Raw genomic sequence first — 27,333 nt, forward strand, 5'->3', positions numbered from 1 at the left:
TTGGGCAGGGGTCAGCAACCTAAGGCCCACGGACCACAAGCGGCCCACGGGGGTCGTTTAACTGTACGCCCGCTCGGCGAGTCCCCGCGCGCTGCACTAAAGCAGCGCGATGCAGGGACTCACTTCCGCCGCACCGGAAATCACGTCTGTGCAGACACCGGAAATCACATGTGCGTGCACAATCTAGCCCAGGGAGGAATCTCCGCTGGAGTGGACCAGCCCAGGCGAGGTAAACCTTACTGACCCCTGGTCTTGGGCAATGAAGGATGGGGGCGAAATCTGATACTGTTCGCCTTTGAAGGCGAATCTACCTAATTCACAAGTTTTCAAATGATATGGGGATCAAAATCCAGCCTTCCTTTGACTTCCTTTCTCTGAATTTTGCAATGCAGTTCTCCAGGCAAGTAAAAGAAATGCAAATGTCGGGCTAGAGAAAGGCATTAAAATGCATTTATTAGGTTTTTTTTAGAAAGGCACCCAAAGATGTATTATATTTGTTAATGTATAGATTTTGCATTCAACCGCAGAAATCACCTTTAGTGAGCTGAATCCTTGCTTTGAGCAAGCAGGGATTCCGTTTATTGGAAGGCATTCAGGTTGAGACTCGGTATAAAATACAGAAATTTGTGTTTGCTTAGGGAAGTACAGTCGTACCTTGGGTCCCGAACGCCTTGCGAGTCAAACATTTTGGCTCCCGAACGCCACAAACCCAAAAGTGAGTGTTCCGGTTTGTGAACGTTCTTTGGAAGCCAAACGTCTGACGGGGTTTCTGATTGGCTGCAGGAGCTTCCTGCAGCCAATTAGAAGCCGCGCCTTGGTTTCTGAACGTTTTGGAAGTTGAACGGACTTCCGGAACGGATTCTGTTCGACTTCCGAGATACCACTGTACATTGTTTACGGGGAAAAGTTCTGTAGTCCTAGCTGTCTAGTTGGAGAAACCAAGAGACCGCCCAGAAGTACATTGAGGTCCGGAGGAAGGGTGAGAGGGGAGGAAGAAATTTAAACAGGGAGCGACGTAAAATGTATCAGTCAAAACGTCAAAGGAATAGAGAGTAGTCAGCATAGAGGTTGAAGGTAAAGGGATAGTCTGAGAATCTGGAGGTCTCTTACTCTATCTGCTTAAGCCCCATGCAAACCCCTGAGTTGCATCTAAACTTCCAACAACATTAGGGAACGTTGCTTTGTATTAAAAAATGGGCAAAATTGCAAAAAATGCACTTGTAAGGAGAAATTTACACTTGGTTGTTGATGGCCTGTTTAAATTACAGATGTGGGTAGTTAAGATTGGGAAGACGGAGAATGGAAATGGATAGGCTCATCCCTTTCTCTATATGAAATTCACCAGGGCCTTCACTTCCTGGTCTGCAGCAGCCGCCCGTTTTTCTACATGGCGCACGGCTCTAGCGTGCTTGGAGAGTGCCAGGGGGCAGCGTCTTCTGGCGTCCTGCTTCGGGAGGTGGAAGGCGGAGTTCCTGAGAGCTGACCGGCGACAGAAAGACGGACGCCCACGGCGGAGACTGGCGGGGTGCAGGGCGATGCGGCGATGGAGGAAAGCGATCACGGGGTCCCGGGCTCTGCGTTTTAGCTCCGTCAGCCAGGTGAGCTGGGGGTGGAGTGGGGGGGTTCCACAGGCGGATGGTATCTGGGGTTCCAGAGCTTGAACAAGAACGTAAGAGGAGCCTGCAGGATGAGGCCCATCTCACTCAACTGGATGACCAGATGCCCCTTATGGTAATAATAATAATAATAATAATAATAATACAGTGGTACCTCGGGTTACATACGCTTCAGGTTACATGCGCTTTAGGTTACAGACTCCGCTAACCCAGAAATAGTACCTCAGGTTAAGAACTTTGCTTCAGGATGAGAACAGAAATCGTGCGGCAGCAGCAGGAGGCCCCATTAGCTAAAGTGGTACCTTAGGTTAAGAACAGTTTCAGGTTAAGAACGGACCTCCGGAACGAATTAAGTTCTTAACCCGAGGTACCACTGTAATATATTATTTATACCCCACGCATCTGACTGGGTTTCCCAAGCCACTCTGGGAGGCTCCCAACAGAATACTAAAAACACAATAAAACATCAGACATTAAAAACTTCCCTAAATAGGGCTGCCTTCAGATGTCTTCTAAAAGTCAGCTAGTTGTGTACACTACACATCTGATGGGAGGGTGTTCCACAGGGCAGGCACCACTACCAAGAAGGCCCTCTGTCTGGTTCCCTGTAACCTCGCTTCTCACAGGGAGGGAACTGCCAGAAGGCCCTCAGCGCTGGACCTCGGTATCCGGGCTGAACGATGGAGGTGGAGACGCTCCTTCAGGTATACTGGACTGAGGCTGTTTAGGGCTTTAAAGGTCAGCACTGACACTTTGAATTGTGCTCGGAAACGTACTGGGAGCCAATGTAGATCTTTCAAGACCGGTGTTATGTGGTCTCGGCGGCCGCTCCCAGTCATCAGTCTAGCTGCTGCATTCTGGATTAGTTGTAGTTTCTGGGTCACCTTCAAAGGTAGCCCCACGTAGAGCGCATTGCAGTAGTCCAAGTGGGAGATGAAAGCATTGCTTGACTGGGCTTGAGTCACTGACAATTTCTGATTAAATCCCGCAAGCCTCTGCATCTCTGCCCCATTTTCTCTACTGCCCATTTCTCTTGCTATTATTATTATTATTATTATTATTATTATTATTATTATTATTAGCGCTGACAGCATGGGGTGCTTCATTTTCCATAATTCCTCATAGCAATCCCACGTGACCACCACAATGTAGGTCTTTCAAGACCGGTATTATATGCTCTTGGCGGCCGCTCCCAGTCACCAGTCTAGCCGCCGCATTCTGGATTACAGTTGTACCTCAGGTTAAGTACGTAATTCGTTCTGGAGGTCTGTTCTTAACCTGAAACTGTTCTTAACCTGAAGCACTACTTTAGCTAATGGGGCCTCCCGCTGCCGCCGGAGCACGATTTCTGTCCTCATCCTGAAGCAAAGTTCTTAACCCGAGGTACTATTTTTGGGTTAGCGGAGTCTGTAACCTGAAGCATATGTAACCTGAAGCATATGTAACCCGAGGTACCACTGTAGTTGTAGTTTTCGGGTCACTTTCAAAGGTAGCCCCACGTAGAGCTCGTTGCAGTAGTCAAGCGGGATCTGAGCACAAAAGCCCTCTCCCCGTTATCAGTTTCCAGCTGTGGAAGGAGAGCAGAGTCACAGCTGGAGGCAACGATGCTTCCGATAGAGAGTTTATCCACTAGGAAGCTCAGGGGCAGGAAGCCTACTTGGCATGCAGAAGGTTCCGGGTTCCATCTCCTGCAGCATCTTGTGACAGGGATGGGGAAGACCCCGTGCCCAAAATCCCAGAGAGCCTCTGCCGATTTGGCTCCCTGTTCAAATCCTGTCATGACCTCTTGGCCCCTGGGTGGATCCTAACCAGGGTGGATAAAAATCAACAATTTTAAAAAAATAAATTAATCAAAAAAATCACAGAGTTTTTAAAATTTAAATCTGATTTTTAAAATAAATTACTTTTGGAGGAAAAATCTTTCTAAAGATACAGTGGTACCTCGCAAGACGAATGCCTCGCAAGACGAAAAACGCGCAAGACGAAAGAGTTTTCCGTTTTTTGAGTCGTTCCGCAAGACGAATTTCCCTATGGGCTTGCGTCGCAAGACGAAACGTCTTGCGAGTTTGTTTCCTTTTTCTTAAAGCCGCTAAGCCGTTAATAGCCGCTAAGCCGTTAATAGTCGCTAAGCCGCTAATAGCCGCTAAGCCGCTAATAGTCGTGCTTCACAAGACGAAAAAACCCCAAGACGAAGAGACTTGCGGAACGGATCAATTTCGTCTTGCGAGGCACCACTGTAGTTTTCTATTTCAGTTACATTAAAGTTTTTCATGTGTGCCACAACTCAATTGGACTTTTTTTATTTAAAGAAACCGTTTAACCACTTCAGTTAACAAACATGGATACATATGCTATAATGTTATTGTTTTAGTTAAATAAAATGTTTAAATTGTTATTAAGGAAATGGTTGTTTTTCTCCTTCCAACACAGTACAGCAGAAAAGTTGTCCAAATATTACCGTAACTTATTAAACCTTACAAGAATTTCATAATTATCTGTCTATGTATTTCTAATAGTGTAACCAAATCAGTAATTTTTGATATAACTTTAAAAGCTACTCTGAAAATTTATTCTTCCAAAAATGAAACCTTCATCTGGTTGTAAATATTAAGATTATACCAGCAAAAACGAGTCTTTCTGTAAAAAAATGATTTAAATCAAGTCTTACTGACCAGTGATTTAAATCAAGTCTTACTGACTAGTGATTTAAATCGTGATTTAAATTGATATGATTTACCATATTTTTTGCTCTATAAGACTCACTTTTCCCCTCCTAAAAAGTAAAGGGAAATGTTTGTGCGTCTTATGGGGCGAATGCAGGCTGCGCTATCCCAGAAGCCAGAACAGCGAGAGGGATTGCTGCTTTCACTGCGCAGCGATCCCTCTTGCTGTTCTGGCTTCTGAGATTCAGAATATTTTTTTTCTCGTTTTCCTCCTCCAAAAACTAGGTGCGTCTTGTGGTCTGGTGCGTCTTATAGAGCGAAAAATATGGTAAATCAAATCCACCCTGATCCTAACCCCGTTTTCTTGTAAGGAGATCAAATTTGACTTTATCCCTTCCTTCTTTCCAGGCCAGCAACTACTGGACGAGAGCGGCCACCTTCCGCCAGTGCGTTCGGCGGCAGAGCGGCCTCATCGGAGCCCGGAAATTCCTGAAAGCGCCCCTTCTTTGGCCAAGCAGTAAGGAACTCCCCCGTCTGTTGTTTTCTTGGGGAATTTGCAGGTGCACAGAAAGTTTTTTAGTCGCTGGGGCAATGCCCTTTGGGCCTCTCTCAGACTTTCCCAGCCTACCCCCCTTTGCGCCCTTCCTTGAGGCTTTTTGGCTCGGCCAGAAATGGGACTTTAAATTTGGGGCCTGCCTCCTACCTGCCCAGATGGAGGACAGGGCTAGAGGAGAGCGTGCGAGTCTCTGTGGAAAGTAGCATGCCGCGGAAAATTAAAAATTGGGATTTCCCGCTCTGCCTGCTTTTGCCGCTTGTCCAAGCAACCGTGGGCAGGAAATGGGGACCCCCCCCAAATTAATGATATTGTTATAATTTGGCTATTATTGGGGGAATTTTTTTGGGGGGGGACTTGTTTGCATATTATTGGCAATAATAGATATTGTCATAATTTGGCTGTTATTGGGGGAATTTGGGGAAAATAAAAGCTTATTTGTATAATCATCGTGATGACAATGGACATTGTTAGAATTTGACTATTGGGGGAATATTGGAAAAATAATAAAAACTTATTTGCAAATTAATAATTGATATTGCTATAAACTGGCTATTATTTGGGGAAATTTGGAATAATAATTATAACTTATTTGCAATATAATAATTGATATTGCTATAAGTTGGCTATTATCGGGGGGATTTTAGAAAAATAATAAAAACTTATATTTGCAAAAAAAAAAAGTGCAAAAGGAAATGTGACCCCCCGGGAGTATTGACATTGTAGCACAGTTCGGCGCAGATCAGAGGGAGAGAGACAGGGCTACACCAGCTAGCTTTCAGTTAGTAGTTTTATTAAGGAGCCAGAACAGGAAACAGTTCGCCAGGCGAACTTCCACAGATGGGGAGCCACTGCAGAGAAGGCCCCGTTCTCGTGTTGCCACCCTCCAAACCTCTCAAGGAGGCACACGAAGGAGGGCCTAAGAGGATGATCTCAGGTACGTTCATATGGAAAGAGGCGGTACCTTGAGGTATTACGGTCCTGAGCCGTTTAAGGCTTTATAGCTCAAAACCAGCACTTTGAATTTATGTCAGCGGTGAGCAGGGGCAGGGCAGAAAGTGGGCGGGGCATCCTCTCTCCTCGCCCCCTGTTTGCGCCACCCTTTCACCGGCTGAACCCAGCTCATCCATTGTGCGTTAACCTGCTTTCTCCTCTTTTAAGGGTGCAGGCGGACGAGCGACGAGGCTCCTCAGCCAGGCTTAGCCATCCGTTCCAGGCTGACCTCCAGCTCTTTCCGCATCTGGCTGACACTCTACAGATGCCAAAGCAAAACCCTGGGGCCACAGCGGACCCCCATGCATCCGGAGGCAGTAGGACAAGTCAGCGTACATGGGTGGAACCAGGAGACGAGGCCCGAAACAACCCCATCCGCGGTGGGCGGGAGGTGGCTTGGGTAAGGCTGTGAGCTGTCAAGTCTGTAGTGTGCAAAGAGGCAGGAGAGAGAGAGAGAGAGAGAGAGAGAGAGAGAGAGAGAGAGAGAGAGACCCTCAGCTGGGTCAATGTAGCCTCGCATTTGAAATCTTGCCTGGTCGCCAGAGGCGATCAGGAATTTCTGTGCAGGTGAGTAAGCAGGCAGGGGAGGTGGAAAGGGTCTTGCCACTCCTCCCTCACCAGCTCCTTTGGTTTCCATCTGATCTGAAGAAGAAGAAGAAAAACAAAAATAATAAAAATTATTATTTATACCCTGCCCATCTGGCTGGGTTTCCCCAGCCACTCTGGGCAGCTTCCAACAGAATATTAAAAATACAATAAAACATCAAACATTAAAAACTTCCCTAAACAGGGCTGCCTTCAGATGTCTTCTAAAAGTCGGGTAGGTGTTTATTTCCTTAACATCTGACAGGAGGGCGTTCCACAAGGTGGGCGCCACCACCAAGAAGGCCCTCTGCCTGGTTCCCTGTAACCTCTGCTTCTTGTAGTGAGGGAACTGCCAGAAGGCCCTCAGAGCTGGACCTCACTGTCCAGGCTGAATGATGGGGGTGGAGACGCTCCTTCAGGTATACTGGGCCAAGGCCGTTTAGGGCTTTCAAGGTCAACACCAACACTTTGAATTGTGCTCGGAAACATACTGGGAGCCAATGTAAATCTTTCAGGACCAGTGTTATATGGTCTCGGCGGCTGCTCCCAGTCACCAGTCTAGCTGCTGCATTCTGGATTAGTTGTAGTTTCCGGGTCACCTTCAAAGGTAGCCCCACGTAGAGCACTAGAAAGGGTGTCTGTTCCTCCACAGAAATGCTGGTGGGGAACAGAACGTCTTGCCACTCCTCTGTCGCTCCTTGGTAGAATTCTAGTGGGGAAACATGCCTTCTACGAGGGTAATAGCTTTCGTTTCTGTGCTGGCCTCAGTGGAGAAAGAACTCTAGCAAAGTGGGAAATCGCCTGCCTTGCATACCGAAGGTCACAGGTTTGATTCCTGGCACCTCCCAATCTGAAATTCTTAAGAGCTGCTGCCAACTGGTGTACACAATACTGGGCCAGATGGACCTGCCCTTGGTTCAGAAGCATGAGGACTAGGATCATGGAAACGCAGGTTGGTGAGAGGCTGGAGGAAATGGACATTTAAATCTGCAAGGCTGGGTTGATATATGAATTCTGGCACCCTGAAATTCACGGCATGTTGTTGTACGCTGAAAGAAAATTATATGAAAATGATGTACTGGTGGTGTTTGACTCCTAGTAAGTTAGCAAAAATGTTTAGAACAGGTACAAATACCTGCTGGAAATGTAAAGGAAAAGAAGGTACCTTTTATCATATGTGGGGGACGTGTAAGGTGATAAAAGCTTTCTGGGAGATGATATATAATGAAATGGGGAAAAAACTTTTAAAATTATTACCTTTGTTAAAAAAACAGAAGCGTTTTTATTAGGAATTATAGGTCCCTACATCCTAAAAGATCAGAAAAGACTTTTTATGTACGTGACAACAGCCGCTCAGATGATACTAGCCTAGAGATGGAAAGAAGGCAAAGTCCCTACCAGAGAGGAACGGCAAGCTAAGCTGATGGACTATGCTGAGATGGCAAAACTGACTGGAAAACTCAGGAACCAAGAGGACAAAAACTTTTTAAAAAGAATGGGAAAAATGTATAAGTTATTTAGGAGACCGCCTGCAAGCAGATGGAAACATTAGCAGGATTTTAATCTCACTTGTAATGTAACCGTGGATAATACGGATTGATAGAAAATATAGGTTATGGAATAATAATACGCAGTTATAAATGTTGAGAATAAGCTGTTTCCCTCTCTGCTGCAGGAGGAAGTATTTGGCACGGTGGAGACACCACATCCTCCTGCGCCGGTTCCAGCACAGAAAGGAGAAGCGGCGCCTGGCAAGGGCATGGGTGGTTTGGAAGGATAGCTGCCAGATAGAGCTGGCAGTGCAAGCTTTGGTGAGTGTGTATGAGAAACTCAAGGCGGGATGAAGTGAATAACCCTGTCGCTTTTGTTCAACCTCCACAGCGTCCTGGGCTCTGTGGTTTAACCCACAGCGCCACCCGCATCCCTAGGCTAGCTTAGGCAAAAAACCCTGGCTGGCCTAACAAAAGGTGAATCTTGTTAATACAACAAAAGGAGTTGATGGGGCCATCCCAGAGGAATCCTTTTGACAGATGCTGCCAAGATGGGCTGTGTGTTTGAGGTTGCAGGAGAAAAGATTTTTTGAGCCAGAGGAGCTGGGAAGAAGAAAGATTGGGATCCATCTTGGGGAGGCAGGCTGCAAGATGCCTTGGACTCCAAGGCCCCATTGCTGTGGAGTCCAAGCCCCTTCTGAATTCTCCCCACAGGTGAGGCAGAGGCTGGCGCAGTGGAGCTGGGCAGTCTGGAGGCGGCGCTGCCTGCAGAGCTGGGTGGCTGAGCGTTTCCTGGCGGGCGAAGAGAGGCAGCTTCTTGAGCAGGTAAGGGCGAGCGATTTCCCAAACTGGGCGCTGGGGGAGTGCTGCGGGACAGGAGTCCAGCAAGCAAAAGCTTCCCTCCCAGGCACCTAAAGCACAACTTCCCTTAGAAGAGGTTGCCCGCTGTGCCTCTGCATGCTTCACGACGCTCCTCCAACATTGCTCCCCGCTGTGGTTTTGGCTGATGCTCTTCCCGCCTCTGCCAAGGAGTCTTGAGTTAGCTCCCAAAGCAATTCCCCCTGGAGGTTGGCTGTTGCAGCTCTGTAGTGAGTCACTGTTCTGGGCCCAGACTCTTGCCATTCGGTGACTTGGACAGAAGCACAGTTCTTTTTCAGCCTTGTATACATATACTATGGAACTCCCTGCCTATTGACATTTTTGCTTAGGCAGGCCTACCCAAATATGCAGAATGTTGATGTGTGTTTTAATCCGTTTAGCTCTGGGTTTCCCAAATTTGTGTTTTCAGCTGTTGTTGGACTACCATTCCCATCATCCATGGCCACTGGTCCTGCTAGCTAGGGACGATGGGAGTTGTAGTCCAAAAAATAGTTGAAAACCAAAGTTTGGGAAACCCTGGTTTAGTTTATCATTTATTTTTTGACCGTTGCAAAGAATTGTTTGAAAATTCCCTTGTTGTGTTCTTTTTGTAAACCGCTTTGAGTCTTAAAATCCTAGCATCCTAGAGTTGGAAAGGGACCTAGCCAACATGGGCGGGGTATAAATATTGCTATTAATTGCTATTAAGCTAAACAATCAGGCAGAATATAAATGTTATGAAATAAGTAAATCGGACGCAGAGAAAGACCCCATTATCCAAGCTGGGGCAATTTTAGTGTTTCAATTTCTAGATACCAAAGCAGGGAAGTGTTAACAGAAATGTTAAGAAAAACTTATTCCACGAGGTCAGGCTATTTTGTCCCATCTAGCTGGCCAAGAGGAAAGAAAAGGATCATCTGTGTCTCAGGGGAGCATATTTGACAATAGGGCTTGGAATGTTGGCCCCTTGGGGCAGTGGCGTAGCGTGGGTTGTCAGCACCCGGGGCAAGGCAAGTAATTTGCGCCCCCTAACCCAGGGCAAGGCAAGTAATTTGCGCCCCCTAACCCCTAACCTGCCACCGCTGCCAGCTTCTTCTTGCTGCTGCCTGGTCTGGTCTGGTGTGGTTCTCTCCCGCGCTCAGCGCTGCGCTGGACGGCCGCTGCACTGTCCCTCCCCCAGATAGTCCCTCGCTCTCTCCCCGCACCGCACGCCTGGCACCCACCCCCCCTCCACAGTGGGCGGCGACCCAGCGGCTCGGATCGGATTCGCACAGCCAGCACTGCAGTGAGAGAGAGAGAGTGAGCCAGGTAGGGGCAGAGACCTGAGAGTGCAAGTGCGCCCCCCCCCCAGATGTTGCGCCCGGTGCGGCCGGCCCCCCCTGCACCCCCCACGCTACGCCACTGCCTTGGGGTCACAGTCAGCTGCTTCCCCCAAACTCCGCAGTGAGAGTACCTGCTATCTCTGACCCTTTCCATCCTTTCCCCCTCTCAGGCTTTTGGAAGGTGGCGGCAGCTGACAGCCTCCCGTTCAGAGGGCAGAGGTGACTTCTAACAGGCCTAAACATGTTTTTTAAGATTTCCGGGGCAGCGAGTGAGTCTGCAGGCAAAAGGAAACGGCAGCTTTCCACCCCCATTTTGCCTGCAAAAGCCTTGGCAACTGAAAATTCTCCAGCCTAAAAGATTACCACTTGGAAAAGCCCAGAACCTTTATAGGAAGCATGAGCTTCCCATCACAAATCTCTTCTCTCTCTGGTGGAACGAGCACTCGTCAGTTTTTTATTGCTCAATAAACACTAGCAGCCTCAATGTCTTTTTTTTCTTCCTTCCTTGCAAAGGAACAGTGCCAATCGGCTTGCCTTCAAATCACAGCTGGGCAACTGAGTCATAGGCTGCTATACATTAAAGCGCATTCCCCTCTCTCGATGGCTGGAATTCAATGCTGTTTGTGTCCCCTGCACTCCTGTGCCCATTTTATAGGTAGCAAACCGAGGACATGATGCCCAGAGCCACCCGGTGCATCCCTACTTTGTCAGGCCTTTGTAAATCCTTTATGAACTTTCACCTTTTCATACCATAAATAATCATGCCAATCAAAAATATTGTCATGACCTTCTAAGTCTAGAATGTGAATTCTCTAATGTCATCCATTCCTTCAACCAACAATGACAGGCTGCCTCATAGTATAGTCTCATATCTGGCAGGGAAAAACCTCTTTCTTTTGCATCTATCAATCTTTTATATTTTATTCTCGGTTTTCCCCCTTGCCAAATATATTTAGAAATACCTTTTAGCCATGTGTTGAAACAATCTGTCTAGCCAATCACCGGAATCAATTGAAACAGAATAACATTCTTGGCAATACAGTTATCTTTATAGTCGACACTCTACCTAGTAGTGAAAGATCCATTCTGCTCCAAATTTGCAAATTTAATATCTTCCCGAAAAGACCCTGATGTTGGGAAAAATTGAGGGCACAAGGAGAAGGGGACGACAGAGGACGAGATGGTTGGACAGTGTTCTCGAAGCTATGAACATGAGTTTGACCAAGCTGCGGGAGGCAGTGGAAGACAGGAGTGCCTGGCGTGCTCTGGTCCAGGGGGTCACGAAGAGTCGGACACGACTAAACAACAACAATATCTTCCCAGGTTTTCAAATAATTATCTTTAAACAAATTTATATTGTTTGCTGTTGCCCATATACCTAAATACTTAACCCATGGCTGTGATGGCAGCCTACATTTAAAGCATGGGCTTCACCCAAAAAATTCTGGGAACAGTAGTTTAAGGGTGCTAGGAATTATAGTTGCGTGAGGGGTAAACTTCTGTTTTTGGGATTCCTTTGGGGTAGCTTTTGGGACTTTTTTGTTCAGAGGAAAAGTGCGGAAGAGAGGCCACATTGATAGAAGCTTATAAAACGATGCACAGTTCGGAGGAGGTGGAAAGAGAGAAGTTTTTCTCCTCCTCTCACAACATCATGGTCATCCAGCGAAGCTGAATGTGGGAAGAGTCAGGGCAGAGATAAAGAAATGCTTTTTCACACAGCTGTGGAACCGTTAAACTATGGAACTCACTGCCACAGGAGGCAGTGACGGCCACCAACTTGGATGGCTTTAAGAGAGGACCAGACAGATACATGGAGGAGAAAGCTATTGATGACTTAAAAACCATTCTGGCAATGCTTTGCCTCCACAGTCAAAGGCAGTCGTGCTTCTCAATGCCGGTCGCTGGGAACTACAGGAAGGAAGTGCTCTTGTGCCCTGGTCTTATTTGTGGGCTTAAGCAAGACAAAAGAGATGGTGTTGGACTTTCGGAGGAAGAGAGGAGACCTAGCCCCGCTGTACATCGGGGAGGGCTGAATGGAGAGAGCCTCTTCCTTTAAATTCCTAGGAGTTTCTATCTCAGTGAAGACCTTTCTTGGAAAATCAATACAACCCAGGTGGTTAAGAAGGCCCAACAGAGACTCCATCTCCTCAGAGTATTGCGAAAGAACGATGCCAATCAACATTTGATTGTCCTTTCATACTGCAACACGGTGTAGTACACTGGTTTTACAACTGATAGGAGGTGCCTACAGAGGGTGGTGAACACAGCACAAGATATTATGGGCTGTCCCGTGAATCCGCTAGATGAAACGGCAGAAGAACATTGCCTCAGGAGAGTGAGGAAAATTCTCAGGGATGATTCACACCCTGGCCGGCACTTTCGTGACCTCCTGCCCTCAGGCAGAAGATATAGAAGCATGATTAGTCGCACCAACAGGGTAAAGAACAGCTTCTATCCGTGGGCTGTTAGGTTGCTGATTGAAAAGATAACAACAGGGCAACTGACTTTAGGGTTTGTGGGGAATTAAGACTTAGAGAGCTGAGTGGGGGGGGTGCTCGTGTAATCTCACTGTATACAAGTTGTACAAGTGACAATAAAGTATTTCAATTATTTCATGCCCCAATGACCTGATCCATCAGGGCTGCTCTTAGGTTCTTATGCAGCCTTGGTAGGTATAAAAGGTAAAGGACCCCTGGACGGTTAAGTCCAGTCAAAGGCGACTATGGGGTTGTAGCACTCCTCTCGCTTGCAGGCCAAGGGAGCCGGCGCTTGTCCACAGACAGCTTCCCAGGTCATGTGGACAGCAGGACTAAACCGCTTCTGGCAGACACCGTGACAGAAACCAGAGCGCATGGAAATGCTGTTTACCTTCTCGTCGCAGCGGTACCTATTTATCTACTTGCACTGGTGTGCTTTCGAACTGCTAGGTTGGCAGGAGCTGGGACAGAGCAACGGGAGCTCACTCTGTCACGGGGATTCACTTTTTTATTTCCCGTTTGCACATACTCTATTTTGGATTGTGACAGCAATTGTTCGTTAAAGCTCCGCCATGCATTTTTGCAAAACTGTGCAATTATTGACCGGAATCTTGTTTATTTCCATTCCTGCACTTGCATTGTTTAAAGGTAAAGGGACCCCTTACCATTAGGTCCAGTCGTGGCCGACTCTGGGGTTGCGGCGCTCATCTCACTTTACTGGCCGAGGGAGCTGGTGTACAGCTTCCGGGTCATGTGGCCAGCATGACTAAGCTGCTTCTGGCGAACCAGAGCAGCACACGGAAACGCCGTTTACCTTCCCGCCGCAGCGGTACCTATTTATCTACTTGCACTTTGACATGCTTTCGAACTGCTAGGTTGGCAGGAGCAGGGACTGAGCAACGGGAGCTCACCCCGTCGCGGGGATTCGAACCGCCGACCTTCTGATCGGCAAGCCCTAGGCTCAGTGGTTTAGACCACAGCGCCACCCGTGTCCCCACACAGCCTTGGAAAAGAACGAAACGAGACTTTATCTCTCTCACACATGCACCAACCTCCCGCTTAAGGCCTGCTTGCTGCTTTTCTGTATTTAGTAGAATACTTGCCTGCAGCAAGCACAAAGGGAGATGATGGGTGTATGTGTGTATTTTTTGCAGGGCCTGCCTCTCAGCTGGAAATCCTCACCCCCAACTCCTTTCTCTGTGTGACATCCATCACCTCTTCATTAAATGCTTGGATAGGCAGGCGAGCTTTCCGCCTCCTCTTCCTCACACCCCTGGGTTCCTTTTTCCGCTGATTAGGCTGATGATGAAGGAGCCTGCTGGGAACAGCTGAGCCTTCGCCACCCCCAAAAAGTGAAGCTTCCTTCTACGTCTTCAGGGACATGCTTCTCGTCTCATTAGCTCCCGCCTGTAATCGATCGGGTTGGGATTAACTTGTGCCATCAGCCGTTTGCTCCTGGACTCTAGGGTTGAGAGGGGGAGATACTGAGCAGAAGGAGAAAGAAAAAGTACCAGATAAATTCATGCTTGCTCTGTTATCCGGACCAGAAAGGTGGATAAGCACCTACAAATCCCAAAAGGACCTTAAAATAGGGGACTGAGGGAGATTGCACCTGGAAGACAAAGGATTGTGCAAAATTTGGCTTAATACTCAAGAATGCAATGTAACAGACATCACGTATTTTGAGGGCACCGAGACTTTCGGCTTACGTTCAGGTTGAAAGGAAAAGTTTATAGCCAAGCTAAGGCGGGTGGTGCTGCGATCTAAAGCACTGAGCCTCTTGGGCTTGCCGATTAGAAGGTCGGTGGTTTGAATCCCCGCGACGGGGTGAGCTCCCGTTGCTCAGTCCCTGCTCCTGCCAACCTAGCGGTTCGAAAGCACACCAAAAAGTGCAAGTAGATAAATAGGTAGGGAAGGTAAAGAGCATTTCTGTGTGCTGCTCTGGTTTCGCCAGAAGCGGCTTAGTCATGCTGGCCACATGACCCAGAAAAACTGTCTGCGGACAAACGTCGGCTCCCTTGGCCAGTAAAACGAGATGAGCACCACAACACCAGAGTCGTCTGCGACTGGACTTAACTGTCAAGGGTCCTTTACCTTTTTTTTTAAGGTAAAAAAGGAGATAAAATGGATTAGAAAAATGTAATTAGATATGGGGGGGGGCAGAGTCCAAGGGATCTAAGCGATCCCAGAAGTGTAGAAATTGAAAATTATGTGAATGTATAATAATGTTTAAAAACTGAAAATAAAACATTAAAAGAGAGAAAGAAAAAGTTCATAGCCCTTCTTATTTTATTTATATTTCATGAAGTTTATATACCCTAAGCCTCAAAACGGATTATTACAGACTAGCACAAAGTGCTTGGAATTTTTTTAAAAAATGAAAAGAGATGTTTTTATAAATGGATAGTGTCATTTGTGAGTTTGGACCAGCCACACCAAAAATCAGGCAAAGGTGTGCTGAAGTTACGTTTCCGTTTGGCATGTTGGTTCAAAAAGGAACCCAAACATTGACGTCAGTCCTCAGGAACTCTTGTATTATCTCAAGATGCCGCTGAACCTGTGGCCCCCGAACAGGCCTAAGCCATGCAAAAGTGATTCTTCTGTCCACCATCTTGTTGCAAAATGGTGCCCAGCTTTCCAACAGCTTAAAAAAGTGTGCCCCCACTCTTTCCAGGAACCCCTAATGTAAAGTTTGGCAACAATATCACAAGAAACTATGCCCCCAAATGGGTAGAGTCATGCCGGCGTCATGTTTTGTTCCGCCATCTTGATTCAAAATGGCGCCCGGCGCCCATGTGTTTCTGCCCCACAAGTCCCAATTGACACCAGCCATGGGTGATTTTTTTGGGGGGACCACGTTACCATAACTCCCTGCATTCACCATGCTGTGCCCAGCCACACTGCTACAACGTGAGCCCCTAGTAAGTCCCAAGCTCTTCCTCTCGTTCTTTTTTAAAAGGCAAGTCACATAGGCATCAACTACATTTTATTTCATTTTGATTTCACTTCTCTCCTTCCCTTTACAAGCATTTTAAATACTTCCCCCTCCCCTGCAAGAGAAAACGAGAAGACGCAGGAAGAAGACCACGATCCTGCACCTTTATAATAAAATAAAAACAAAATAAATAGCCGGCCACACATTGCGGCTCCCCAGAGGAGGGCAGTTGTGTCGCAGGGGGTTTGTGCTCATCTTGATTTTCTGCAACTCCAGTTCTGAACTAGAGGCTTGTGAAGCCATCAGTCCCATCGAGCAGAGGGTGTGCACTGAAGCAGCAGCTGAAAGCTTTCTTTTTTAGAGTGCAACCCAGACAGAAACAAGGGGGGTGGGCCAGACAGAGATTTGGGGTGGAGGGGATAAGGATTTCTAGCTGCCATTAGTATAAGGGGAAAAGGGATTGTAATAACCCAAGAAGGGCTCGAAAACATCCTCAGAGTCTTTTGGATCAGAAGGGAGATGTGCCTGTCTTAACCGGCCTCCCGCTTTGAAGGCAATGGGGGGAAATTCAGCCAACGGCGCCCCCTAGAGGAGTGTCTGGGCCACTGTGGTTCCAACCTCGCATCCCTAAGGTTTTTGACCGTGCTGCCAGCCAAATCTGGGAGGTTGCGTGCCTTTTCTCCCATTCACGGTTCTGCCGGACAGTTCAAGAGTGTGTGCATGTCTTCCAAGACCTGCCAGAGGCAGCTGTCCAGGGGGAAGTCGTTGTCCACCAAGTTGACCAGGTAATAGTTGTCGTGCATGTACTGGAGGATCATGCGAGAGGGGGACTCCTCTTCGTACAGCTTGGCCCACTGCTCGATCCACAGGGCAAAGGCCTCATCCTGTCCGAGGGGGGCAGAGAGAGAGAGAAGCGGGTCACACTTAAAAACAACTCGGGGTGGGGGTGGGAGAGCAGGAGGAACTATGGGAAACAAATTTATTATTAATTATTATTATTATTATTATTATTTGAATTTATATACTGCCCTATACCCGGGGGTCTCAGGGCGGTTCACAGAATAAAATCAAGATATAAAACCACAAAATACATAATGTTTTTTTTTAAAAGGGCCTAGAATGCAGATCAGATCAATCAAAGGCCTGCACTAAAAAGGAACGTTTCTGCTTGGCGCCTAAAGGTGTATAATGAAAACATGAAGCAAACTTCCCTGGGGAGAGCATTCCGCAGACGGGGAGCCACTGCAGAGAAGGCCCCGTTCTCGTGTTGCCACCCTCTGGACCTCTTGAGGAGGAGGTGCACAAAGGAGGGTCTCAGAGGATGATCTCAGGGGATGAGTGTATGGAGGAGGCTGCATTATGCAGACTCAGACTTATCGGCGCAACTCGCTCAGTGTTGCCTGCTATGGCCAGCAGTGGCTCTCCAGGGTTTCAGGCTGGGCTCTCCCCCAGTTCTACCCGGAGATGCCAGAGACTGAACTCGGGGTATTCTGCGTGCAAAGCAGATACCCTTGCGCTGAGCTACAGGCAGAAGAAGCTGCCTTAGACAGAGCCAGACTACGCTCAGAACTGCCTCTACTAACTGGCAGCAGCTCTCCAGTGTTGCATAAACAGGGACATTTCCCAGCTCTACCTGGAAGTGCTGAGAAATGAGCCTGAGGCCCTCCTGCATCCAAAGCATATGCTCTACCCCTGAGCTATGGCCCTTAGCATTCAGAAAAGGACCTGCAGGCTTCCCTTGGAGGCACCTGCGTAGCCAATGTGACTAGATGTGACCATATGAACCCACCCGGACCCTGAGATCATCTTCTGAGGCCCTTCTTCGTTTGCCTCCTCCTCGAGAGGTCCAGAGGGTGGCAACACGAGAACGGGGCCTTCTCTGCAGTGGCTCCCCGTCTGTGGAATGCTCTCCCCAGGGAAATTCGCCTGGTGCCTTCATTTAATACCTTTAAGCGCCAGGCAAAAATGTTCCTTTTTAACCAGGCCTTTGGCTGATCTGTTTAATATCCTATACTAAGGTTACCAGATTTTTTTCAATGAACCTGGGGACACTTTTCAATTTCAATAGGAATGATACGATTTTGTCAGGGGACTGATTTGTAAATCTGGGGACTGTCCACAGGGAAACGGGGACGTCTGGTAACCTTATCCTATACCCTTTTAAAATGTGGCTCTTTTCTGAGTAGGGTATTATTGGGTTGTTGTTTTTATTCTGATTATATTTGTCTGTGAACTGCCCTGAGACCTCCGGGTATAGGGCGATATATAAACTCAATCAATCAATCATTATTATCAGGGGTCAGCAAAATTTTTCAGCAGGGGGCCGGTCTACTGTCCTTGAAACTTTTTGGGGGGCTGGACTATTTTTTTGGGGGGGGAATGAACGAATTTGGGGGGGGAATGAATGAATTCCTATGCCCCACAAATAACCTAGATGCATTTTAAAGAAAAGGACACATTCTACTCATGTAAAAGCACACTGATTCCTGGACCATCCATGGGCCGGATTTAGAAGGCAATTGGGCCGGATCCGGCCCCCGGGCCTTAGTTTACCTATCCACCACCATCATCATCGATGGGCCACTGCTCTGTTCCAGCGGGTTCTTATGTTCTTATGACTTGATACAGACCTATGAGTTCACTGAACCTGTGCAGTCAAAAGTGGGGGTTGTACCCCCAACTTGTTATTAGAGGAGCAGAGGTACCCCGGTACCACAAGTTCTAGGGGATAGTAATTGGCACCTTGTACTTCTGTTCACATACATTTTCCACGGAAATTTACCAAAGCCCCAGATCTGTACCAACAGGCTAAGAGTTTCCTGGATGTTTGGGGCAGGGCAGGGAACAATAACCCTCTTACCTTCCAGTACATGAAGCTAACCGGATCTACAACCGTCGGCTGAATGATCTCTCTGCCAGGGAAGATGCCCCACGTTACAGCATTGGGTTGCATTTCATGCGCGTTGGTGATGTTCTCACCCTACCGATGGGAAACAGGAAGGTGTTTAGAAGGAAGAGAGGGAAACAGCTGCATCACGGTTTTGTATACACCTGTTAACTTGCTGCCAGGCCTGTACAGATCTCAAGACACGGGTGGCGCTGTGGTCTAAACCATTGAGCCTCTTGGGCTTGCCGATCAGAAGGTCAGCGGTTCGAATCCCTGCGATGGAGTGAGCTCCCGTTGCTCTGTCCCAGCTCCTGCCAACTTAGCAGTTCGAAAGCACGCCAGTGCAAGTAGATAAATAGGTACTGCTGTGGCAGGAAGGTAAATGGCGTTTCCGTGCGCTCTGGTTTCCGTCACAGTATCCTGTTGTGCCAGAAGCGGTCTAGTCCTGCTGGCCACATGACCCGGAAAGCTGTCTGCGGACAAATACCGGCTCCCTCAGCCTGAAAGCAAGATGAGCTCTGCAACCCCATAGTCGCCTTTGACTGGACTTAACCGTCCAGGGGTCCTTTACTTTTTTTCTTTTTCTTTTTTACAGATCTCAGGCCCAACTGAAAAGGCCTCGGTCCAGTAAACCTGAAGGAGCATCTCCACCTCCATTGTTCTGCCTGGACACTGAGGTCCATCGCCAAGGGCCTTCTGGCGGTTCCCTTGCAATGAGAAGCCAAGTTACAGGGAACCAGGCAGAGGGCCTTCTCGGTAGTGGCACCCGCCCTGTGGAACGCCCTCCCGCCAGATGTCAAAGAGAAAAATAACTACCAAACTTTTAGAAGACATCTGAAGGCAGCCCTGTTTAGGGAAGCTTTTAATGTTTAATAGGTTATTGTATTTTAGTGTTCTGTTGGAAGACGCTCGGAGTGGCTGGGGAAACCCAGCCAGATGGGTGGCGTATAAATAATAAATTATTATTATTATTATTATTATTATTATTATTATTATTATTATTATTCCTCCCTGCATCCAGCTGGGCGAAGTAAACCCAGAAAACTCCTCCAGGGAACGATATGCCCAGCTGATCAGATTCTCTGGCTAAACAGGAGGCGCTGAAACTGGGACACAAGGAGGAGCCATGAACCCAAAGCCAAGTGTCCTAGCAGAGGCTGAACAATTCTCAAAATATTCTCCAGAGATCACAAGCAGAGGGTTTGCTCCCCACATACGCTCTCAGTCCAAGCATCCCAAGTTTCCACGGAAACGTTTTCACTGCCAGCCTACCAGAGGAAGGACCAGTGGTGGATGAAACCCTGTGGAGTCTCCTAGGCAGTCAGAATCTCGCAGGGCCCCTCACGAATTATCTCCCAATTTTCTTTCAAGATCAAATCAATATTATTTTGATCCGTTGTTGAGGGGGCCCTAGGCTCATAGGCCAGTGCCCAGTCTGTCTGTTTGGTAATCTGGCACTGAGGAAGGACGCACCTTGACATTGACAATGTGGTAATTCACTCGCTGGCCGTAGTTCTTCAACACTGTTTGGAGGGCTCTGACGTTCTCGCTGGAGGTGAAGAACTCCAGGTAAGCCTGGAAGGAGTCGAGAGAGGAGATGTTGACACCAAAGAATCCCAGCAATGGCACAATTTAAATGTTTAAATTAACTGGGGGGGGGGGGAGCAGAGGTTTTTCTATTAGGAATTGTAGGTGCCGATATTCCAAGGGAGCAGAAAATACTTTTTATGTATGCGACGACAGCCACCCGGTTGTTACTGGCCCAGAGATGGAAAGAAGACAAAGTCCCTAATAGGGAACCCAGAAGAATGGCGCGCAAGGCCTTATATAGACATTTTAAATTCCCTGCCCTGTCACTCAAGACCACCCGTCCATACATCATACATACATCACAGAAGGGGTGTAACCCAAGACCCCACCCCCCACAAACATCATGTCTACATCACAGAAGAGGTGGTCTACAACAGAAATTTGAATGCTGTTGTTTTTCCTGTCTGCCAGGTTATCTGATAATGCCTTATCTGATTGCCTTTCCTGGTAGTCTGGCCATTCCTTTGAGATGGTAATTTCTCAATTCCTAAGACAATGGGAAGGTTCCCTCACCCCCTCCCTCCTTGCAGAGAAAACATTTGGTCAGTTTGGGAGTCAAAATAGTTTCAGGACGGTCTTCCTGTGCTGATCTATGTATGTGCTTGGTTGGTACATTTATGAACATTTCTTTTATATATATATATATATATAAGACCTTAAATTTTACTATTGCTTGGCTGTCCCTTTATTGGTCTGTGATTGTGTTAAATCAATTTTGCTCTACTTCAGTGTTTCTGCTCCCATGTGGAGCAGAGCAGCTTAGAAACAGCAACGCCGGTTGCCTCTCTGAAGAAAAAGACTCCCCTCCCCGCCCCCCAGTTCACATTGGGATTAGCTTTGGGGCACTGAGCAAAAGTCTCACTTGACCTTAATCTTATTTGGATTAAGAGAGAAGGGAGACAGTATCAAAAAAATAAAATAAAATTGAAGAAGTTGATCCAAAACCTGGATATTATTAGGAATGCTTTTTTTTGTTTCAACGGAAAGGTAAACTAGATAGACTGGGTTTCTCATTGTGGTCAGAGTTATGAAAAAGGGGGGAAAGGGGTGTGTGGCGAAGATCAAGAGACTGCTTTCGAAAGCAAGACAAATAATACAAGCGCTCTGGTGGCTCACTGGGAGGGGAGCAATTTCGCCGCGGGGGTCCCCGTTTAATGGGGGCCGGTGACACAGCGCCCCATGGGCTCATAATGAGAGCTTTTGAAATCCGCAGCCCTGCAGCCTTTTGTCTCGCAAAGGGCAGATCTGCTAGCCCCCTGCTAGCATTGCTTAATCACCCCACCGCTTGCTTTGTAGCCAGCTGGCGCGGAGGATCACAGCTCCCCCCACTATTTACTCGCTCATTGTAAGGGGCTTGTCACACACACACCCCGCCCTGTCCCCACACTTCAGTATTTTTGAGGCGGGGAATCTTTCTTTCCCTCTACTGCTTCTGACACCTGCCGGCAACGAGCGGCCAGACTTCTTTGATTTAGCCAGCCTTGGCTACGCCCTGCCGCTTGAGAATTGCTTGGGCCAAGTTACTACAGATCAACTTTTCAAGCTAAAGGACGAGGGGACGAGCCACAGCCCAGTGGCAGAACACTTGCCTGGCATGCAGAAGGCCTCGGGGACCAGGTTGAACCCTCAGCATTTCCAGGTCTGCCTGGGAGAGAGTCTGGTCTGAAATGTCAGAGAGCTGCTACCAGTCCGTATGGATGAGACTGAGCTGGACAGAGCAATGGCTTCACTAAGCAGAACATAGTTTCCTATGTTCCTGTGTCTAAAGAGAAGGGTTGAAAGGACCTGTTGATGGCATTTTACCATTGTACTGTGGAGAGTGTATTAACATGGTCTGTGTGTGTGGTTAGGAAGTTGCACGGTCAGGGGAAAAACAATGCTGTCCAGGGTGGTAAAGACTGTGGAGAGAATAACTGGGTGCACTCTTCCCACCTTGGATCAAATCTATGCTTCCAGGTGCCACAAGAAAGCTGCAGAGATAGCGCAGAATAGTGCGCACCCCAGAAATGATCTCTTTCAGCTTCTGCCTTCCGGAAGAAGGTACAGGGTTATAAAGACTAGGACTAGTACAGGGTTATAAAGACTAGGACTAGAACCAAGCTACCACTGTATATGACTTCATGTTAAAAGACAACTAACTTCCTGTGTTCCTATCCCTACTGAGCAATGTATACCATCTCCTGAAACCGGACCCTGAGCAGCAGCCTATAAACACGTCAAACAAATCTACCTTCCTAATTTGCCATAGCACAAGACTTGGAATCGCAGAACTGTGGAGTGGAAGGGCCCCCAGGGGTCATCCAGCCTGACCCCCGGAAGTGCCTAAAGCTTCGCCACGAAAGGCAGTGTGGCTCTTCCTTTCACAGAAAAACGCAAGCTTGAAGTTAACACTCACAATCCACGCAAGAGGACGGAACTGCTTGGACTGAGAGATGGAAGGGAAGGAGAGAAGAGCATAATGTCCCCAGCCATGTTACCTTTTGGAAGACGTAGCCTCCGTCGGGACCCCAGCCCACAATCGGGTCGGTGGAGGGCTTGCCGTTGATATTCGGCTGGGAATTGATGGTCAGAATCCCTCTCCTGTTCACCTTGGCCAGCTCTTCTTTCATAAGGTTGGTCTCGGGCGCCAGAGGATCATCGTTCCAAGGCAAGCAGGTCACCTATGGTGGGGGAGAGAGAGAAAAAAACTATCAATATTTTGGAAAGGGGAAAGGCAAGGTTGTGTGTGCACACAAATGCACAGCTTTCTCCCATGTTTCCAAATCCCCTTAAATTTTAAAATTCCTTCCCCCGTTATACCTCAAGCAGACACACACATGTGTTAACCACAACAATAATTTATTTGTACAGTGATACCTCAGGTTAAATACTTAATTCGTTCCGGAGGTCTGTTCTTAACCTGAAACTGTTCTTAACCTGAGGTACCACTTTAGCTAATGGGGACTCCCGCTGCCTCCGTGCGATTTCTGTTCTCATCCTGAAGCAAAGTTCTTAACCTGAGGTACTTGTCAGGGAACTGACATCGGAGCTAGAGGCGGAGGGAAGGCTCTCAAATGATGCTGGAGAAGGGCCCAGCAGGGAGAGAGGCAGCTCCGCAGATGGGGAAGCAAATCAACGTTACACCAGGGATAAAGGGGGCAGATGGGGGAATCAGCGAGAGGGCTCCAGGACTCTTCACCGGACACCAGCGGGGAGAGCACGGGTCCTCCGCTACCCACGCCCACCCTGCGCAGGAGACCTCCGCGCAGAAAGAGTAGGAGGAGACTGGGTGTCAAACAACTTTTATGTTGGAAAAGATTTAAGAAACGCCCACTGACGGATTCTGCTAGCGACTGAGGCAGCCACGAAGTGAAGGGCTGTCCAGACTGAAAGGTTTAGCAAGGCAACAAAGCCTGGAGAGGCAGCAACTTACGCACGAGCAACCCATCACATTACAGTACTATTTCTGGGTTAGCGGAGTCTGTAACCTGAAGCGTCTGTAACCCGAGGTACCACTGTACTCTGCCCATCTGACTGTGTTGCCCCAGCCACTCTGAGCAGCTTCCAACATATATTAAAAGCATTATTATTATTTATTGAATTTATATACCGCCCTATACCCAGGGGTCTCAGGGTGATTCACAGAAAAAAATCAAGATAGCTGGATTTAAGTTGAACAAGCAAAAAACTAAAGTTTTAGGGAAAAACTTAACAGATATGGAAAAGGAGAAATTTCAAGAGGAAACAGGTTTGACTGTGGTAAAGAAGGTGAAATACCTAGGGGTTTACTTAACATCTAAGAATGCGAATTTGTATAAGGATAACTATGAAAAATGTTGGTCAGAAATTAAAAAAGATCTAGAAATATGGTCAAATTTGAAATTGTCAATGTTAGGCCGAATTGCAGTAATTAAAATGAATGTATTGCCTAGAATGTTATTTTTGTTTCAGACCTTGCAGATTCTCGACAAGATGGAATGTTTTAAGAGGTGGCACAAAGACATTTCGAAATTTGTCTGGCAGGGCAAAAAGCCCCGAATTAAATTTAAGATATTGACAGATGCTAAAGAAAGAGGGGGTTTTGCCCTGCCGGACCTAAAATTGTATTATGAGGCTGCAGCTTTTTGCTGGCTGAAAGAATGGATGCTCCTCGAGAACACGGACATTTTGGATCTGGAAGGTTTCAATAATGCCTTTGGTTGGCATGCATATCTTTGGTATGACAAAGTCAATAGTGCCTTTAAAAACCACATTGTCAGGAAAGCATTGATTAATGTTTGGATAAGATACAAAGATCTATTGGAAAATAAAACCCCTAGATGGGTGTCACCAGTGGAGGCTAAAGCAGTGAAGAAACTCAATATGGAGGTCGGATGGCCGAAGTATTGGGAAATCTTAGAACAGGATGGAGATAAGTTCAAACTACAAAGTCAGGAGAAATTGAAGCATAAAGTAGAAAACTGGTTCCAATATCGCCAAATAATGGAATTTTTTAAACAGGACAGGAAAATTGGCTTCCAGGTGGAAAAATCAAAATTAGAAACCGAACTGTTAGAACCCAATACTAAGAACTTATCTAGAATGTACAACTTGCTGTTGAAATGGAACACACAGGAAGAAACAGTTAAATCGGCTATGATTAAATGGGCTCAGGATGTTGGACATAACATTATGTCAGCTGACTGGGAGTGGTTATGGAACACCGGTATTAAATTTACGGCATGCAATGCCTTAAAGGAAAACATTATGAAAATGGTATACAGGTGGTACATGACCCCAGTCAAGCTGGCAAAAATCTATCATTTGCCTGATAATAAATGTTGGAAGTGTAAAGAGATTGAAGGTACCTTTTATCACCTTTGGTGGACATGCCCGAAGATTAAGGCCTTCTGGGAAATGATCTATAATGAAATGAAAAAGGTACTTAAATGTACCTTCCCTAAAAAGCCAGAGGCCTTCCTTTTGGGCATTGTCGGCCAATTGGTGACAAAGAAGGATAGAACTTTCTTTATGTACGCTACAACAGCAGCAAGAATACTTATCGCAAAGTACTGGAAGACACAAGATCTACCCACTCTGGAAGAATGGCAGATGAAAGTGATGGACTATATGACATTGGCCGAGATGACAGGCAGAATCCGAGATCAACGAAAAGAGACGGTGGAAGAAGACTGGAGAAAATTTAAAAGTTACCTTAAGGACCACTATAAACTTAATGAATGTTAAAAATGTTGTGGTTTTCAGAAACAAAGGGGTACAGGGATATAAGGTTAGAATATAAAAAAAAAGGACTAAGATGACAGAGATTTGAAAGAAACAATTGGGAGTTGCTAGTTGAAGTATGGACATTGGGATGCAGGGAGGGGGGGTATGGGGAAGTCCAAGAAAAGAGGTTTATGAAAACATGTTTGAAACTATACGTGTATGTTTGTCACTTTTAGTGTTTGTTTGTCTTTTTAAAATTTTGTAAAACCAATAAAAATTTAAAAAAAAAAAAGATATAAAACCACAAAATTAAAAATTAAAAATAAAAACAACCACCCAATAGTCCTCCCCTCCAAAAAATCAAAAACCCCACACTTTTTAAAAGGGCATAGGATATAAATCAAATCAACCAAAGGCCTGGTTTAAAAGGAACTTTTTTGCCTGGCACCTAAAGGTGTGTAATGAAGGCGCCAAGCGAACTTCCCTGGGGAGAGCATTCCACAGACGGGGAGCCACTGCAGAGAAGGCCCCGTTCTTGTGTTGCCACCCACTGGACCGCCCGAGGAGGAGGCACACGAAGGAGGGCAAAACAAAGCATTAAAAAACTTCTCTATATGGGGCTGCCTTCAGGTGTCTTCTAAAGGTTGTACAGTTACTCATCTCCCTGACACCTGATTTTCCAAGTCCCTTCAAGCACCTTTAAATGTGGGGCTGTAGCTCAGTAGTAGAGAAGGGCCTGCTCAGCATGGGCCCTGGGTTCAATCCCTGGCTGGGTAGGGCTGGGAATAGGAGAGCCGTTGCTGCCAGTCAGTGTAGGCAATACTGAGGTAGATGGAACCAAAGTTCAGACTTTGTACAAGGCAGCTGGTTCTGTTCCTACAATTCACAGCTGAGGAGCAGAAAGCAACGCCTGAAACAAGACCATCGACGTGTCCCTATTTTCCAGGGGCAGTTTTGGCTCTACAGAAGCCGCCCTGGTTTCTGATTGATTCCAGAATGTCCCCCTTTTAGAGAGTCCCTATTTTCATCAGAAGAAGGCTGGTCGCCGAAGAATTGATGCTTTTGAGTTATGGTGCTGGAGGAGACTCTTGAGAGTCCCATGGACTGCAAGAAGATCAAACCTCTCCATTCTGAAGGAAATCAGCCCTGAGTGCTCACTGAAGCTGAGGCTCCAATACTTAGGCCACCTCAAGAGAAGAGAAGACTCCCTGGAAAAGACCCTGATGCTGGGAAAGATGGAGGGCACAAGGAGAAGGGGACGACAGAGGACGAGATGGTTGGACAGTGTTCTCGAAGCTACCAGCATGAGTCTGACCAAACTGCGGGAGGCAGTGGAAGACAGGAGTGCCTGGCGTGCTCTGGCCCATGGGGTCACGAAGAGTCGGACACGACTAAACAACAAAATTTTCATCAGAGAAATGTTGGAGGGTATGGAGTTATGCAACCCTCTCCCCCAAGCCAAGGAGATAAGTAACTACGCAACCTTTGGAAGACATCTGAAGGCAGCCCTGTAGAGGGAAATTTTAAAAATATTTTATCAGTTTAAAATTGATGGAATATGTGCAGCTTGAGGACCTAACATACAGAATAAGAGAACAAGAAAAACACATTTAAAGAAGATTGGAAAATGTTTATTGAATATATGGGGGGTGGGGTGGGATTGTGTACACTTGAAAACGTTGACAGCATTAAGATAAATTCACCAGTGTAAGTAAGTTTTGACGGATGTAATAATGGAATACTGAATTGTTAAGTTTATGTAAAATATGCAGGGATTTATGTTATGCAAAATGAACCACGGAAAGAGAAGAAGAAAAGCCACTGATATTTTAAGGTGGTTTGAATATTCTAAATTGTAAATCAGAATATATATATGTGTGTGTGTGTGTGTGTGTATTTATATTTACACACAAACACACATATATATGTACACATATACATAGACACACACACAGTGGTACCTCAGTTTACAGACACTTCAGGTTACAGACTCCGCTAACCCAGAAATAATACCTCGAGTTAAGAACTTTGCTTCAGGATGAGAACAGAAATCGTGCAGCGGCAGTGCAGTGGCAGCGGGAGGCCCCATTAGCTAAAGTGGTGCTTCAGGTTAAGAACAGTTTCAGGTTAAGAACGGACCTCCAGAACAAATTAAGTTCTTAACCTGAGGTACCACTACT

At 46.8% G+C, this 27,333-nt stretch overlaps 3 protein-coding genes across 10 annotated transcripts in view; 1 reads left to right on the forward strand and 2 right to left on the reverse strand.

Moving 5' to 3' along the window:
* LOC310712039 (uncharacterized protein) overlaps positions 1-19,356 on the forward strand; it is a 44,224-nt gene extending 24,868 nt beyond the window's left edge. For 5 of the 7 annotated variants that reach the window (XM_083514617.1, XM_083514620.1, XM_083514616.1 and 2 more), the window contains exons 13-18: positions 1,346-1,598; positions 4,688-4,796; positions 5,994-6,225; positions 8,086-8,221; positions 8,615-8,725; positions 10,251-10,564. In XM_083514617.1, the coding sequence (XP_083370743.1) occupies positions 1,346-1,598; positions 4,688-4,796; positions 5,994-6,225; positions 8,086-8,221; positions 8,615-8,725; positions 10,251-10,310 (901 nt within the window). In that variant the 3' untranslated portion in view covers positions 10,311-10,564. Of the gene's footprint in view, positions 1-1,345; positions 1,599-4,687; positions 4,797-5,993; positions 6,226-8,085; positions 8,222-8,614; positions 8,726-10,250; positions 10,565-18,974 lie in introns of those variants that run through there. The other 2 variants (XM_083514621.1, XM_083514622.1) reach the window with 2 other exon arrangements.
* LOC310712097 (C-type natriuretic peptide 1-like) overlaps positions 11,017-27,333 on the reverse strand; it is a 132,811-nt gene continuing 116,494 nt past the window's right edge. Inside the window, exon 4 of the transcript XR_014528758.1 lies at positions 11,017-13,495. The gene's annotated coding sequence lies outside the window, so the exon portion shown is untranslated. The remainder of the gene's footprint in view (positions 13,496-27,333) is intronic.
* Positions 15,527-27,333, reverse strand: part of MTHFR (methylenetetrahydrofolate reductase) — a 41,506-nt gene continuing 29,699 nt past the window's right edge. For both annotated transcript variants that reach the window (XM_083514678.1, XM_083514679.1), the window contains exons 9-12: positions 22,447-22,629; positions 19,853-19,954; positions 18,353-18,472; positions 15,527-16,376 (exon numbers count right to left, since the gene is read on the reverse strand). In XM_083514678.1, the coding sequence (XP_083370804.1) occupies positions 16,179-16,376; positions 18,353-18,472; positions 19,853-19,954; positions 22,447-22,629 (603 nt within the window). In that variant the 3' untranslated portion in view covers positions 15,527-16,178. The remainder of the gene's footprint in view (positions 16,377-18,352; positions 18,473-19,852; positions 19,955-22,446; positions 22,630-27,333) is intronic.

Source organism: Podarcis liolepis (genome assembly GCF_965112155.1).
Source record: "Podarcis liolepis genome assembly, chromosome: 7".
In the NCBI taxonomy this organism is placed as follows: Eukaryota; Metazoa; Chordata; class Lepidosauria; order Squamata; family Lacertidae; genus Podarcis; species Podarcis liolepis.